This window comes from Uloborus diversus, chromosome 3 (assembly GCF_026930045.1).
Source record: "Uloborus diversus isolate 005 chromosome 3, Udiv.v.3.1, whole genome shotgun sequence".
NCBI lineage: Eukaryota > Metazoa > Arthropoda > Arachnida > Araneae > Uloboridae > Uloborus > Uloborus diversus.
In genome coordinates this window covers 197,064,547-197,081,504 of record NC_072733.1, presented here as the reverse complement: position 1 = coordinate 197,081,504, position 16,958 = coordinate 197,064,547, and the positions used below count along the sequence as shown (strand labels likewise).

Here is a 16,958-nt window from a genome sequence, read left to right as displayed (position 1 = left end):
TTTTAAACAGAAAGAGGAATTTCGGTATTAAACTGGTCAAGCAACTCTACAAATCTCAATACGATCAAGAATTTGTGGTACTGTCAAATCTGAAGAAAGGGGTTCAAGACCTGGTGCCCACCAACAAAATTGAGCTCGTTGCCGCATTAAAGAGGGTATGGAAAGTGTCAGAAATGATTACTGTAAACAGGTGGTAGAATCTGTGTGTGAAAGGATTAAAGCATTGAATCCAGCAAAAGTGACGCATTCTAGTAATGATATTTTTTTTTTTTGCAAGTGTTTTTTCCCCTTTTAGTTTGAATATTCTAATTTTTTGACTCAATGTAAACTTTCATCACTATAAACTTTTGGACTATTCTGTCTAAGATAATTTTTAATTGAATGTATTTGAAATGAAATGCACACTTTGAGGTCTAAGAAAGGTGGCATGTTCATATAAATACCTAATTTGCACTTAAATTTGGTTAGAATAAACTTTTTGCCAAAAAGTGAGAATTATTCTATTATTTTGAATTTGTGTGGTATAAGATGTTTAAAACTGATGTAATTTTCAAAATGTTGCTTAAATTCCGGAATACTAAACTGTTTTTTTTTTTTTTCAGAATCAACTAAATGCTGTTTTCAGTATTCGACAAGAGATCATGAAATCTCTTAGTCTATATTATTATTCATTCGTTGATTTGTTGGACTTTAAAGTGAGTCTCTATGTTCTTTTGATGTCATTTCTTTGTTGCATTTCAAATTTTATAGGTAGGATTATAATATATCATGAGTAACTTTTGCATTGTTATGAAAACAGTTGTAAAAAATACCTAGTTATATGTACATATGTGGGGTAATTTTTTTTCGTAAGTTGTAGCAGTTTGCTGATTACAGATCATCTATTCTATCGAAGTTTCTGAACCAATTAGCAGTTTTATCTTTTTGATGGAACTGATAAACTTTAGCAAAATTTTGAACAAATTTGTTTGACGTTTTTATGTTCAAGAACAGTAATTATTACAATATAATTTTAAAAAATATGGAAAATTTTATAATTCAAAAAAGTTTAACTGTAATGATTACAAAATAGGAGAAAAATTGCAAAATAGTATTTAAAAACTATTTTGTCATGCATTTGTATTTCAGGTACAATTTTTTGGAATTTGTTTTAAATTTTTGTTGTAGTGTACTCTAACGTATTGTTACATTTTTTAGGATCATGTGTCGGAGTTACTGACAACTATGGATGCTTGCCAACTGCAGCTTGATATTGTAAGTACACATTTTATGTTTCATATGCTATTCAATGAAAAAATGTTAGGTTTTTCATAGTAATCGTTTTCACTCTTCATAAGACTTTGTCATAAAATAATGAAAATAACTAAGAGAGAATTATAACCAAGAGGGATATTGAAGATGAACGATAAAAGTCCAATAATATCTCTTAACAAATAACATCTTTTTTTTCAAAATTAAACATTAATTAATGATTTGTTATTTAAAATAGAAAGGATAATTATGATTATAAGCCTATTTTTTTTAGCAATGAGTATTTCTATGACTAAATGGTTGGCAGTTGGAAGACTGCCTCTCCTTAACTTAAGCTTTATTGTATCTTGTGAGTATCCCCTTATATATGAGTATTGGAAAGCCATGATTGCTCATAACTGTGACAGAGTTCTTCAGTATTCCCAGCAGAATGAGCATAGGTGGAAACAGAAATGGATGGATTTACTAGAGACTTATTTTTAAGCATTTCTCTCTCTTGAATTTCAGCTTCTTGATGTCTATTTGTGTTTTATGTAGTGTGATTTTCTGTCTCAGCCAGGGGTCAAAGTTTAAAAGATGGCCAGCTCCATGAGAGGTGTTTTTATCTGCCGAAAAAAAAAAAGAGCATTAGTGAGATTTCACTACCTTGTACCTGGTAAACAAGCACTAATCTCATTTTTTTATGGTGATTTTCGTGTTTAGTAAGACAAAATACTACAGAAATAACTATTTTTGGCCCATATTAATTTTTGATGTTGGATTGTAATTGATAAACCCGAAAACCTTTTTTTTTCAATTACTACTTATTTAGATTTTTTCTTTAATACACTATCGTATGATTTTGTTTTTAGGTTTAATTATAGGTGTGTTTTGTTAAAGAAAAGAATTCACTTATTACCAAAAAAAAAAAAAAATCTTTTTTTGTGGAAGAGGGAGATTTTAAGCGATTTCTTTTGAATTCTTAGCTTGGGCATCGCCATTTGAGTGCAGCTAGTCTTAAAAAAATTCGGTGGCAATCTTCATTCTGATGAATTTTTTGATGTCTTGACTCATAAGTTTGAAATTTATAGTAATTGCTTTTGCACTTGTTTATTCATACATTAAAATGTTTTTTAAATGTTGTTAAGTGTGTTGTATAAAATGTGTTTTAAATGTTATTATTCTTTTAAATGTTGGAAGAACATAAGTTGATTTTTTTCCTTGATATAAAAGTATTTTCTTGATTTAAACTCATTTTAACATTGTTGTCTTAGATGTATAATTATGCTTTAAATGGTGTGGTTTTAGTTTAATAAAAAATAATTTTGTTTCAGACTACTAACTTTGATTTGACAAAGAACTACCTAGATCTTATAATAACTTACATGTCCCTTATGATATTACTTTCAAGAGTGGAAGACCGCAAAGCAGTTTTAGGCCTCTTCAACACAGCACACGAATTTTGTCATGGAAACAGGTAACCATTTTAGTTTCTAGGACTATTCAGACTGTAATATCCACATGCATGTGATGTACAGAGCATGATATGAGTTAAAACCACACACAGATTTTGTTATTTTATGATAAATTTAAATATTATGTTCATAGTATTTCTAATGATTCAAATGCTTGTTAAGTAGATTAACTTGAAATATTTGTGCATGATAAAGAAGTAGCTTTGATGTAAAAAATATTGGCACTTTGATGCAGGAAAAAGTTCTTTAAAAGCTAATTTTCTATGACTGGTGATTGTTCCCATATGCATGAATAGTCTTTTCATGGAAATCTAAGTCACATAACCTGCCTTGTAATTTACCAAGCGACAGAATTTTTCTTTTAAAATGTTTTATTGTTTTTTAAAGATAGATTTGCCATCTTTCAAATTAAAACCAATGAAAAACTATCTCATAAAATTCATAACTGATGACTAATCCACAAGTAAGCTGGGGACTGATTTGGGAAATCAGAGAAAATACATTTTAATAGCCGGAAACCGAACTTCCTACAATATTGAATATTTTCCTGCTTTTTAGCACCAATAAATATACAAAACAACTTTTTTAGCAAAATCAAAAAATTGCTTTCCATTGAAAGCATTTAATTTTTTTTCAGAAACAGTGTTTAACTGTTTTTTCTTCAACAATATTTAACTGTTGTGAATAATTCACCAAAATTTAATGTCTACTTATATAAAATGTAATGTCTTCCTGTATTGTCTAGACAAATCAAGGACTTAAAATCGGGCCCATATGCAGTCTGAAATGTCAGATAATGCACTGCAAAGTCTTCTTTTTGGTTTTTAGTCAAGAAAATTTTGAATGAATTTTTTAAATTGTTGTCTCAAATTTTTCTTCATTTCCTAAGTTGCCTATCTTGTGTTGATACACATACTCAAAAGCCCTGAAAAATGAGTTCTTGCTTAAAAGCAGGATATCATGCGAGCAGTGTAAAAAAATCAACTTAAAATATAGTGATTTCTTATGTCTTTAAAAAAAAAATCTTGTCTTCTATTTGAAATCTCCAGCTTCAACTTACTTTAGCTCTAACTTTGCCCATAAAGCTTACACCAGAAAAAGGATTTTTTACGGTGGAATAAATCCACACGATAATCTTAAAATAAATTACCTAATCACAAATGACCTACATTGACATTTATGAAAGAACCATACATGATGTATTAGAATTTTAAATTAAAATATATGGCCCTTTCATTCAAAGTTATGCTGGTGATATTTAATGCTATGCATTAATGTTTTCATCTGCTATAAAATTCAAGCACCACACACTTTTAAATATAAAAATCTCACTAAATAAGTACCAACCCATGAAAACAGCAATCAAAATGTTCTGTTCAATTCAAGGTCAAGATTGAGTTTTAATCGCTATAAGAATCTAAAATCTCAATGCAATGAAATCGCATAACAACAAATAACAATACAAGAAAAAAAAATCTATTTCTGCAAAATAAATGTTAAGTCCCGATTTAATTTGTATTACTTTGTTTGAATTCCATTACACAGGCCAGTTTCCTGGATTTCATAAAGGGAGGGGTTTTGGTTTCAGTGTTTTTTCCTTCTTACCTGCATTGTCAAAAAAAACGCAACAGTGTGTCAAATAATTCATTTTTGTTCAATGGTCACAGTGAGGGGCATGGTAGTGGTTGGGGTGGGGCGTGTGTGTGTGTGTAGGGAGGGGGCTGGATTATCCAAATTCCCAGAAGCCTTAGTTTTGAGTAATATTACCAATTCTATTGTTGTATTTTATGTACATGTCAGGACCGCTATGAACCTCACCTCCCAGAAAGTTTATCTTGTCTTGCACTAGAAACCGCGGTATTTAATCATTCTACTGCTTGTTTAGATTCAAACCTTATTATTTGTTTACTATACAGTATATTACAACAAGTACTAAAAAAATCCATAAATTCTTTTATGACATATGTTTTCAGGTTTTGTATCATTGATAATGCTTAGTAAACTGAATAGGAAGGAATTCCTCCTAGCACATGCAAATTACATTACCAAGCATAATTACTATATGCATCTTCATAGCCGTAACACTCATCTCTTTTTGTGAAATGCTCAAATCAGCATAGCTCCCTTTTAAGAAGCAATATTAAACACAGTGAATGCTTTGTATTGACAGCCAATTCAGCGGTTCCTCCATCTCTGTTTTTCCAAAATATGATTTCAATTGATAAAGAGAGGACAATTGAGGCAGTGAGAAGCAGAGGGATGTAAGTGGCAAAATCAAAAATTTGAAGTTTACCAGTACAAGTGGTTGGTGAACTTCTTTTCTGTTTTGAGGGCAAGAGATAGTACTAGTAGCTCTGGTAGGTGCTGCTATACAGCATGATTTAGAATTTTGTTTCAGTGAAAGCCTACCTAGGACCTTATCTTTAAACATGTTTTACTTAAAACTTGAAAATGTCCTCTTACATGTCTTTGCTTCTCACTGCCTCATTAGTAAATTTCTAGAAAACTTCAAATATAATTTTTTTTTAATGCTGTACCCAAACTTCAACATTAAAGTTAATTTCAAGTCAAATGTGACTTTTCTTCATTTGGCTTTTTATTATTTTTTTCTCAAAAGGGAGGGGTTTAACACCTAAAACCCTCCCCTTGGACACAGCCCTGCCATTACATCAAAATTCCCATTATAACAATCAAAATTTGTGGTCCCCTGAAGTTTGTTGTTATGGGATTTCACTGTATTACGACACTTAAAGATGTCCGAGGCACACTGTCCTGATTTAGTACTAAGAATCAACTAAGAAATCTTCAAATGTGCCTGATTAATGTGAAAAGTTAAAAATTATTTTAAAGTAATGTTTATTCAAAGTAAGTTTGATTTGTAATCGCTGAATTTTTATGTCTTTGCTTTATCTTTCATCTTTCTTGAGAAGATCTGGCACTTATATTACTTCTAATGTGAAATGAAGTTTACCTGTTTTATGCAGATAAATTTTGATGATTTAAGTCTGGCAACATCAGATTATTTACAATTAGTTGCTACTGGTGCATTCTTCAATGATAGCCGAAATATGTTACAATTTCAATGTTCTATTTTTTTTGGAGCCTAAGTTAAATTCTGCTATCATTTTTATTTAAAGAAAATGATTCCTTTTACTTTGGAGTCAAAGGGAATTTCATAAATTCATGTAACTTCTTGGAATAGGTTTAGGGCTTAGAATAAATTCTGTGTGCATATTTTAGTTAAAGAAAATGATTTCTTATTGGGGGCGGGGAGGGGAGGAGAAAATTTTATCAACTCAAGAATGTTTTTAAATTCTTAGCATGGGCATCACCATGCAGGTGCAGCTAGTTTGTTTTTTGCAGCAGAAAAAACCTCATTAAGTATAACTTTTTTCATAAATGTTTACCCTTGTAACAGATATCAAGAAATTTTATGTTCAAAATATTCTTTTCATCTGTTTATTGTTTATCATATAAATAAATATGTGATTGCCAACTAATTGGTTCTCTTTCTTTCAGTGACACAAGTTTCCCTCGTCTTGGTCAGTTAATAATGGATTATGATCCTCCTCTTAAGAAGCTGTCTGAAGAATTCATTCCTCATTCAAAGCTTTTATTTCAAGCACTTATGTCACTACAGCAAATTTTTCCAAGACGAAATTTAACAGTTGAAGATTGGCGGAAAAGTCAAATGTTGAGCCTGGTTGCAAGTCCTTCTCAAATGCTGAATCCTGCACAAACTGAAACGGTAATGTTCTTTTCTACAAGATCATACAAATCTTAAAAGTGCTTAATTTTTATTTTGTATACAGAAATGCAAAATACTTGATTTTTTAGATCTGGAAAATAACGTGCAATGTGAATGGAAATTTGAATACTCTAACCAATTTTTTTGATTGAAAAAAGGAGGAAACTGCAAAATTTTTGAAACAAAAGTAAAATCTAGAGGCGTCAACACTCCTGGTTTTTGCAGGACACTTCCATTTTTCTGTAGAATCTCCCACTTTAGTTTATATATTCCAATTAAAAAAAAATCTTAATAAATATCCCTTTTTATAAAAATTTAGCATATTTTTGATACTTGAGAAATTTTTGGTGGCTATGCCTTTGCAATTGTTTGGATATTTTTACTAGGTGAGGTTTGAAATCTTCTCTCACCAATCTTGATTCCTGTTAGATTCCTTTAAACTTTAAATTGCTTGCCAAAAAAAAAAGTTTTTTTTTTTAAAACCTCTACACTTCTTAATTTTTCTTTCCTCATTGCTTTATAGACCTTTCGAATCTAAAATATGTGCAGAAATGAGGTATAAATGGTTTGAATGGAAATTTTAATAAATTAAAATTTATATTTTGCAGGAAAGTTTCTCTTACTAACATTTTTTGCTCTACAAAATTTTATTTGTTTTTTTTTTTTTTTTGAAGATCAAAATAATTTCCAGAAATGTTTAAATATTTCCACTGTTTGAATTAAATTTTTTAAATGTCCACTTCGTATAGGTAAAAACCAATACTTTGGAAACACTTCCAACACTGAACAAGTGCTCCTCCAAAATTGCATGCTGCATGAGTTTCAATGCTTTTGCATCCTGTAAATTTTAAAACTATTTTGGAAAATGGAAGTTATTTTAAATGTTACTATTTTAATGTTGCTTGTTTTATTTCTATTTTAATAATTTTATTTTTTTTACTCAATTTTAGTTATTTTCAAGCTGTTAGTCTAGTTACTTATCGAAGGCAAAATGCTAGAGTTGAAACAAAAAGTCATAAATTTAATTTGTTTTCAAAATGAAATATATTATTAGAGTTTTTTCACCAATATTTTAAATTTATTTTGATGTCTTTTTAAGGTTAACGAAGAGTAAAAATGTATGGGGAGAGAGGAAAACAGTTGCAGAGAAAATGAAAGAAGTTGTTTACATAAAAAAATTGCAAATCCTTTTAGCCCAAAAATATGTAGAGAAAGATAGTGATTGACTTCAATTATTTTGAAAATTCTGAGTTATAAATTCAATACTTTGAAGCATAAATATTTCCTCCATCTCCCCCTCCACCTGTTTTTGATCATAAGCTACAAATTTTTTGTATTTTCAGTTAATTTCATTTAAACTAGTACTGGTTTATTATTTGGGAAACTACACATTTTTAGTAAAATGTCTAAGTTACAGCTTGTTATACATTTTTGTATTTGGGTGCATATTTTTTCCAAAAAAAAAAAAAAAAAAAGATTAAAAAGTTCTTAAATTGGTCTCAAAAATTGAATATATACCCTGAATCTGCTTTGAATACGTCAATGCAGATATTTTTGTGTTCAATTTTCTGCTCTTTTACTGTAATAGTTATGTTGAATTTTAAGTATTCATGATTGTTAAATACAGTTTCGGAAAGCTGTGGAGATATTTCTATGATCTTCTCTTTTACTATATTTTTTTGGAATAATGCAAATAAATCGAAGAATTTTTTCTCTTTTATTTACTTAAATGGTTCTGTTCCAAGTTTTGTTTCAAATTTGGTTTTTGCAATCTAGTAATTCAAGTGCAAATTTATTTTTGCGAAGTAAAACATAGGTGGACATTTGTAATGTTCTTTGCAGATACTTATTTCAGTGCTATAAGCCCTCCTTTTCATTATATTGGGTTATAAAGAACCCTTTTTACAGCTAGATTTTCCTTTTAGATATGTCCATTTTTCTTTCTTTTCTTTTCTTGTGTAATGTGTTTTTTTCCTTCTCTTCTTTTCATTTTGAAGGTTTCTTTAGTACTAATGAATCATTATGTTTCATGCCTTTTTAAATATTTCTATAAAATTTATCAAATAATTTTATAACTTAAATTTAACCAGTTTTTTCACATAAAGATAAAGATGTTAATTTTTTCTCAAAGTTTTCTATGTTTGAAAGAATATAATTGGCTGCATTTGTACATGCTCACATAATGTTTCAGTTTAATTTATTGTGTTTTTCTATACTCTTCTTATTGCTTGCAGATGCCTTGTGAATATTTGTCCTTGGATGTCATGGAAAGGTGGATTATTTGTAGGTATTTTTTGAATATTTTTTATCAACTAGTTATCTTTATCTAGTAGTTTGTACAGATTTTCATGAAAAATTCTAATTTACCTGAATAGCTGCGTCGTTTACATGAAACTTTTATACCTTGCATTTCCCCACTCCAAGTCTGTAAAAAACCGGTTGGATAATAGGCTGTTCACATTCAAAAAAAGCTTGTACACTATATGTGAAAAAGCTGTTTCACCCATCATCCTTAGCGACTATACCCAGCTAGCAAACAAACTTGCTTTGCGAAATGCATTCTGGGTAAAAACCCTGCATTAGCTCCAGTCGATAGCATTAGGAAGAAATGTCCGCATTTACCCAGGAAATAATGGAATGTGGTTAAAAGCAAGTTTCTTCCAGGATAGAAAGTGTCCATGTTAATGAGGGTAATGTTATGCATTCAAAACTGGACATTAAACAGCATATATTAGTGTGACAAAAAAAAAAATATATCTTGCCTTTGTCTTTATTTACTAAGTTCTTCAATTGTATGCGAACAAATTAAATAAATTATTTAAAAATGAATTTAGTAACTTCTTCAGATTCCAAGGTATGCCTCATACTGTTTAATTTTACTAAACCAAAACCTACTGCTTTTTGAGACGTTTTGTTGTTCAAGGTCAATTTTTTTTTTGTCTCTTATTACATTTATTGATCAGAAATAGGTATAAGAATGCGCTGCATAATTGTCATGTTAGCTAAATCTTCTCGTTCTATAATCTCTATTGTTAGAGCAAACCTAACTTTGCCGTATTGTGAAGGCTGTGCCAATCTTAATCGCAGCATCATGAGGCTGCCAGGTTAGGTTTTGTACTTTTATTTTTGTGTGCACTCTTCCCTAAGGTAAGTGTTAGCTTTGCCCATTCAGACGAAGAGCCTGGATATAATAATGAAAAATGTTATTCATATTGATTATTTTCATTTTAGTGATAGTCAAAAGAGCTAAGATTTTGCTAGAAACTTTACACGTGTTATATTAATTTGTATTTATAACATTTTTAATATTCTATACTCTGTGTTACTTAATATCATTTGAATTTTTAAATTGAAAAAATAAAACATTTAATTTTTTTATTCTGTAGTTGGATTCACGCTCATTCATCAGTATTTAAGCCAACCACCTGCTCAGGAACTCTATCAAAGTGCTCTGCATGGAGCATGGGTTCATACATTATTTCGAGATGAAGTCTTGCAAACACACTTGTACATACAGCAATTCTTTGAATCCATTAAAGGGTTAGTAATATTTCTTTTGTTTTTCAGACAGGTTTATTGTATGTAACAAAGTATGTGACAGGATTTTTATTGCAAGGTATGGCAAAAACAACCCGGGGCAAACAATTTTTAGCATGATTATATCAAAAATGAATAAATTAACAAACTATAACAAATCCTAATAAGAGTAGACTTTACTTTGAAATAAATTTGATTGGTTTCAAAGTACCTATTTTTGCTTTGATGCAGAAGCACAAATGCATATTGAAATTTTAAGCAATTGGCTGCAAATACTCTACTCTTATTCTTCTTCTCTATTTCATTCCAGTCAAAGTGATTGCTTTAGACAGCTTTTGTGAGGTTTAATTCAGGCCCTAGACCCGAAAATGGACCCCACACTGGTATCCATGGGATTGCGAGCTGGCAGTAGGGTGGCCATTCACTTGGTGTAATGTCCAGAAAATACACTGTGCATCCCTTTGGTATCTTTTTGGTCTCTTGAACTGGTCATAGTTTTGTTGAAACATCCAGTTTACACTGCTGAAGTGCTTTTTTGCCTCAGAAGTACACCAGCTTCTAGAATGTAGAACTGGTTCACTTTTTGATTTCTTTTAACATGGGCATCCACAAAAACTAGAGGTGTTTTGCGGCTTGTGCAAATTCCCTCCTAGACCCTGATTAACTTTGGTTAGTAAAGAGCTCATTAGTGAAAACAGATTTCTTTTAGCACTGGTTTGTGGCCCTTCTTAAAAGTTTGCCAAGGCTCATTAAGCAAATGAGCTCTTTCACTCTGTCATTTTCCATGCATTAACAACTCTGAAATAGTAGTTGTTTTCCTTGACTCAATAAAAAAGTCAAACAGCAATACATAAACTAAGAGATATGATATAAAATGTTTTATAATGTCAGTGGTAAGAAATGAGCACATACATTAAAAAGAAATTTGTTAATGATGCAAAAACAAGCTCTGAGCTTTTTTACTGCACCCTGTAATAGATTAATCTGATCCCTAGAATGTGCTTGGTGCTATATTATTTTAAATTTGAGTTATTTAAATTAATATACATAGAAGTGACTCAAATTAAAACGAAGTTAATTATTCTATTAAATGTTAGATTTCCCAATCTTTTTTTATGCTGAAAAGAATTGTTTTTGAGGATTACATCACAGTGATGTGAAAAATTAGCTGTGTACAAGCTTGACTAATGTAGCAAAGATCATAATATAGTTTCATAGTATCAAAAATTCATTGCATTTTCATAAAATGTTACAGTATTATATAGTTAAAGCTAATATTGTTGTATTGGGCATTTATTTAATAATCATAGATTGAAAAACAATTGTAAATAGACATTAGATTACTTTAAGTTACATGCTGTCAATAAAACCAATGTAATCATATACATTTTCTTGACAAAAATCAGCCCGAAGCTTTTACTAATTCCACAAATTTTTTGAACATCTGAAAATAATATTTTTAAATTTCTTTAATTTGATTTGAATGATGTTTTTCTTGCAGGTATAACAAACGTGTAGCAGAGGTAAAAGAATGTTATAACTATGCTATTCAAAATGCGTAAGTTTTTTTTTCTCTCTCTCATTACAAATATTTATAAATCTTACTTTGCAGTTTAATTTTTTCCATTTACTTAATAGATATAAACAATGAACATATGGGTGTTTCAGGTGCCTTTTGCATAGAGAACGGAGGAAATTTCTCAGAACAGCATTGAAGGAATTGAGTTTGATCCTTGCAGATGAACCAGGCCTTTTCGGACCAAAAGTATGCTTGTGAATTTTTATTAGTGCTACTTGTTTAATTAATTTCTAAAAACTTATGAGGCAAATATCTGTATTTAACTAATGATTTTTATTTTTGTTCTTATAGCTTTATCATAATTTATACCAAATTCATATTAGTTAAGAAATTGTGCTTTAAAATTATCTTATCTTGCTTCCATATTTAAACCTGCTGACACTTTTTACAGTGCAAAGTGATGAAAATGTCGAAGGTTTTCTCTTCACTGACTAAATCAAAGAAGGATAATAAAATTACATTAGTTTCATGAATAACTAAATTGAGTGATTTTCATTTTGTGGTGGATTGCAAGATGTGCATGTTGCAGTAATTGCAAGATGTGTCATTAATAACTAAAATGGGTAATTTTCATTTGGGGGCGGATTTCAAAATGTGTATGTTTCTATCTTTATTTTTTGCCGTGATGCTTTCGGTATGTGTCTTGAAAAGTAAGATTACATTTTAAGCTGGTTTTCAACTTTCGGTATGCATGGTGGGTACATGGTGTAGAAAACAATGAAAGTCCTTGAACTTATAAATTTTTTCAAGGCCTTGAAAGTCCTAGAAAATTAAGACAATGGTGAAAAAACATCTCTAAAGTCCTGGATACTTACGAAAGAAGTAGGTGACAATTGCTGTAAAATGGTTCACATAGAAAGCTCTTCCCACATTTTGCCACTTTGCACCAAATTGCCAAAAATGGATATTCTTTATTTACTGGGATATAGTTACTTATGTTTTAATGCATTTTTTAAATAAAATGTGCCAAGTTAAAAGTAGTAAATATATTTAAATTTATGCTCAATATATCTTTGAAAATTGTGGTCTCTGGCTATTAAAAAAAAAAAAAAAAAAAAAAAAACAATTATACTTGCTTCAAAAAAATCTTTTACTGCTTGAAATATACATTAATTTATGTTACGGTCATTCAATAATTAAAGAGACAACTTGGTGTGGGAAAAAGCTTGTTGGTTGTACAAGTTTGATACATTTTGAATCTTAAGTTTGCCTCACTGGGATGAGTTCTAATCAGCTGATTGATCAACATTCCTCAGTTTATAATCTCAAAATTAAGTTAAACAATGCCTTCCCTTGCCAGTGCTAAAATGTGTGTGTGTGGAGGGCGGGAGGGGAAGTCAATAGTAGATGATTTATTTGCGACATTTTAAGAATTTTGCATTCATTATTTGTGGACAAAAAGTGCTTACTTGCAACACACATTTTTAGCAATACAGAGAAGGGAATAAATTTTACCCTCAAATATGCCTTAAATTTAACTTTGGAATCTCTGAATTCATAGAAAGCTTCTTGGGTCAGTGTGCTTCAAAGTATTATAAAAATCTTTCATTTTAAAGTAAAGTCTCATTAACTTGATATCATTTTAAATTCCCTTTTATTTCTATGCATTAAAAATGGAGAAAAGGTTTCAGAGGAAAATCAGTTCAGAAGAGATCAGTTAATTTTTCCCCATATTGCTGACTTTTTCATGAACATTACTGGTTGCTTATCTGGTCTTTAAATACAAGTCCTTTTTGTTTCTTTGTTCAATATTAAATATATATGTTTTTCTTTTTCCATCACACACACACATTTCTGAGAGAGAAGTGATTTTGAAAATGCAATTTGTGTGCCCAGGATCAGTTCTACTTTGATTCCTCTAGCATGCAGCAGTTTTTGATCAGTTGGCTGGTAACAAAAAAAAAAAAAAAAAAAAAAAAAAAAAAAAAACTGTTTTAACTTTTGCAATCCCAGCATTTTGTCTGTAATTTAAATGTTGAGAAAAATCTGAAATAAGAATAATTAATCTGTCGAAACATTTTTTTGTAATATCAAATAAAGGAAAATTCTTAAAAAGTACAAGCTTTATGAAATCAATATGAATTCTTTAATTTCAACCTAACTTTTTCTATTCAACCTATCTTAGGCATTTCAGGAAGAGTGTACTTTTTGAATTTTTAATGAATATTTGTGGATAAAAAACATATAAAAGAAAAAATAATAAAAAGAAAAATAAACATAAAAATGAAGGCATTGAGGGTGGGATTTTTCTTTTCTTTTTTTTTTGAGCTAGTTTTATGCTGAAAGGCTGTGTAAACTTTTGCTTTTCTCCATCTTAAATTTGTTCTATGTTTTCATAAAAACAAAACCATATAGACATGTGATTTAAGCATGGGAGCAAGACCTTCCATCTCAGGACGGATTTCCCTCTTAGACAACATTTCCGAGATGGAGGAAGGGACCGAAAGAAATTCGTTTACTTTCTTTCAGTTTTTACTTAAAAAAGAAAAATTGAGTGTTTGAAAAATATGCTTTAATTACTGGATTGTTCCATAGACCATGAATTTACATCGACATTCTCTCGATTTTCCGCCATGGGTTTGTTTTGTTTGCAACATGCTTTTGGAGGAGTGGCTTTTAGACTCACGCCATTTGTGTTCTTTTAGGTATAGCTCTGTTATTTCCAACTCACTGCATTGTAGACCATGGAGACGCTCACTATTCTCCCTGAATTTTGGAAAAATTGTCTGTAATAGAAAATTTAGCCTTTTTTCTTGCTATTTTCAATCATCCTTTTGTTTTTTCATTTGCATTTTTTTTGCCAACTTAACACGCATAAATGAAAATTATGTGAGCTCTTAAAATGTCTTAGAGTTGAATCTGAATCATTGATTGAGAGTGATTGCTGACGAGATGAAATATTTACGCCACAGCAAAGGGCGACCACATACCAGAAAATTTCTCCATGCTGAAGTATTGAAATGCTATTTTGATTATTTTTAACTGACTTCAAAGGAGGTTATGTATTCGTCTTGCACCTTTTCATGTATGTTTTCTGATTTCTCCAAAATGCTTGGACTGATTTCAAAAATTCTTTTTTTTGTTTGAAAGGGTATACTTTCCAGATGGTCCCATGGTAATTTTGTGTGGGTCTGATGAGGGGTCTCAGAGAAATCTAAGAAACTTAAAATTTCATACATTATGGCTACGTAATCCAACTTGCATCAGTCGAGCAATACGTCACAGGTCACGTTGTTTTGTCTTGAACGGTGCATTTTCTCGACGAAGGGGAGGTCTTATCTTAACAATATTTCATTCTCACTTCATCGGGATGTTTGATTTTCACGGCGACACCTGTAAATAATTGTATTCTTACTAATGTATCTATTACTCATGTCCAAAATCAGTAAATTAAATGTATTTTGCTACGGAAATAGTTGAATTAATTAAATATATATACTTTGCTATTTATTAAGTAACTTGATTTAGTCATTAAAGTTTTTCGTTTTTTTAATGTTTCAGCTTCTAAATATATTTAGTGTTCAATTCAAGGAGAATAGAAGACAAAAAGTCATTGCTTTATAAATATATCCTAACTGGTGTCCGATTTCTGAAGTTTGACAAGCATTCTAGATTTAATATTTTATCATGCCGTCAGTTTAATTTAAAGTTATGCAATACTAATTAACAGAATTCATCGGAATTTTTTTATGTACTATGCTCCCCGATTACTAGAAGAGGTCTGGACCAATTAAGACAATTCTTTTTCTGTTTGAAACAGTATACTTCTCCCGGTCGTATAAGGTCATCAAGTTTGGGTATGAGCGATTCTGGTGAAATGAAGGGAATTTTTCAAATTTCATACTCACGCTTTGTTGGTTGTAAAAATTCATAGCGTCTCATTTAGATTTTATGGTTTTTTTCTTTAATGGATAGGGATGATCTAACTTAGGTCCCAAACCTTTGCTTCTCTATATTTATTCTTTAGAAAAAAAAAGTTATGGGCAAAAAACTATAAACTTCATCTAATTCCATATTAAACGATGAAATATAAAACCCATTGTTAAAGAAAGTGCCATAGAAGAAAGGTACTTTTTTTACTCATTGTTAAAGAAAGTACCATAAAACATTAATATTAATCAGGTTTGCCCACCTAGGCACTAAAGTAGGGCAGGGGTGCCTACCTAGGGGGAAGGGAGTTGTGGCTCAGACTATGCCATTGAAATTTTTAGGGGGGTTGTTTTGAGGGATATTTTTCATTTTTGTTTGGGGGGGCTCTTGCTTTTGGGGAAACATCACGATTTAGGAGGGGTGTGCCTTTGCTTTTGGGGTTGGGCACCCCTGGGTAGGGAGGTGTTTTGAGGGGTATTTTCCCTTTTTAGGGGGCTCTTGCTTTGGGGGAGTCTTTGCAATATTTAGGGTATTAATGATTAGTAGTTATATCGCAAATTTTGAACAAAAGCTTCTCTGAAGCAAACAGGAAAATCATTTAGTATTATTACTCTAGTAGTATTTTGATCTCATGTATGCAACATCACAATAGATTCTCTGTTTCTAGTGTGGTGTTAATCTATAACAGGGCCAAGTAAAGAGAAATGTGACTTTTATCACGAGTTACGTGACACGTATTAATGTGAAATGTAAATTAGTTTCGGAAACCCTTAACACTGAAATGGTTCTAAAAAAATTAGCCCACAAATAAATCCTGGAGAGGAACAAAGAGTAGTTTTTAGTGCCAATGGTATAAAATTTTATGCGCATTAAGAGTTTTTTTTTTTTTTTTTTGGTAACTGACTTCAAAAAAGATGTTCTCAATTTGTCGGAATCTTTTTATGTATGACCCCCTGTAACTTGAACACGCATAGACCAATTTGGAAAATTCTTTTTTTTTTTGTTTGAAAAGATATACATACTAGAATGAATATCCATTGCACCGCGGGCACCATTAATTTTTCAAGATGTTACTAAAGAAATGAACATAGCAAAAATATGTACACACAATGTGTGAAATAAAAAGTAATATTAAGGTAATCTCAAAAAAAAAAAAAAATAAATAAATAAATAAATAAATAAAATAAATAAATAAAAAAAACTTATTTACAAAATAAGTAAATACTAAATAATAAAAGCAAGCTATACTAAGTCCGAAACATAAAATTTATAAATTTTTCGTCACTGTTTCGTAATTAGTCGAGCAGGATAATTTTACAGAGTAGTAAGCTGTCATCATGGTGCTCGCCTGCACTGCCATGGGAGGTATATCCAGGCCTGAATCCCTGCAAATTCTCCCCCCCCCCCCACCGCAAAACATCACCAGGGCCCCAATGCTAATTTTTGATTGATCTAAAAGTCTTATATTCTCAAAAATGCAAATCAAATAGAATTTTTCGAGTGACGCCTGGCTGTCTGT

General features: G+C 30.6%; 1 protein-coding gene across 1 annotated transcript in view; it reads left to right on the top strand.

The window, feature by feature from the left end:
* LOC129219117 (membrane-associated protein Hem-like) overlaps positions 1-16,958 on the top strand; it is a 109,109-nt gene that overhangs the window by 20,300 nt on the left and 71,851 nt on the right. The window contains exons 3-10 of the mRNA XM_054853437.1: positions 603-695; positions 1,198-1,254; positions 2,565-2,707; positions 6,225-6,453; positions 8,688-8,736; positions 9,840-9,993; positions 11,492-11,548; positions 11,659-11,755. Of these exons, the coding sequence (XP_054709412.1) occupies positions 603-695; positions 1,198-1,254; positions 2,565-2,707; positions 6,225-6,453; positions 8,688-8,736; positions 9,840-9,993; positions 11,492-11,548; positions 11,659-11,755 (879 nt within the window). The remainder of the gene's footprint in view (positions 1-602; positions 696-1,197; positions 1,255-2,564; positions 2,708-6,224; positions 6,454-8,687; positions 8,737-9,839; positions 9,994-11,491; positions 11,549-11,658; positions 11,756-16,958) is intronic.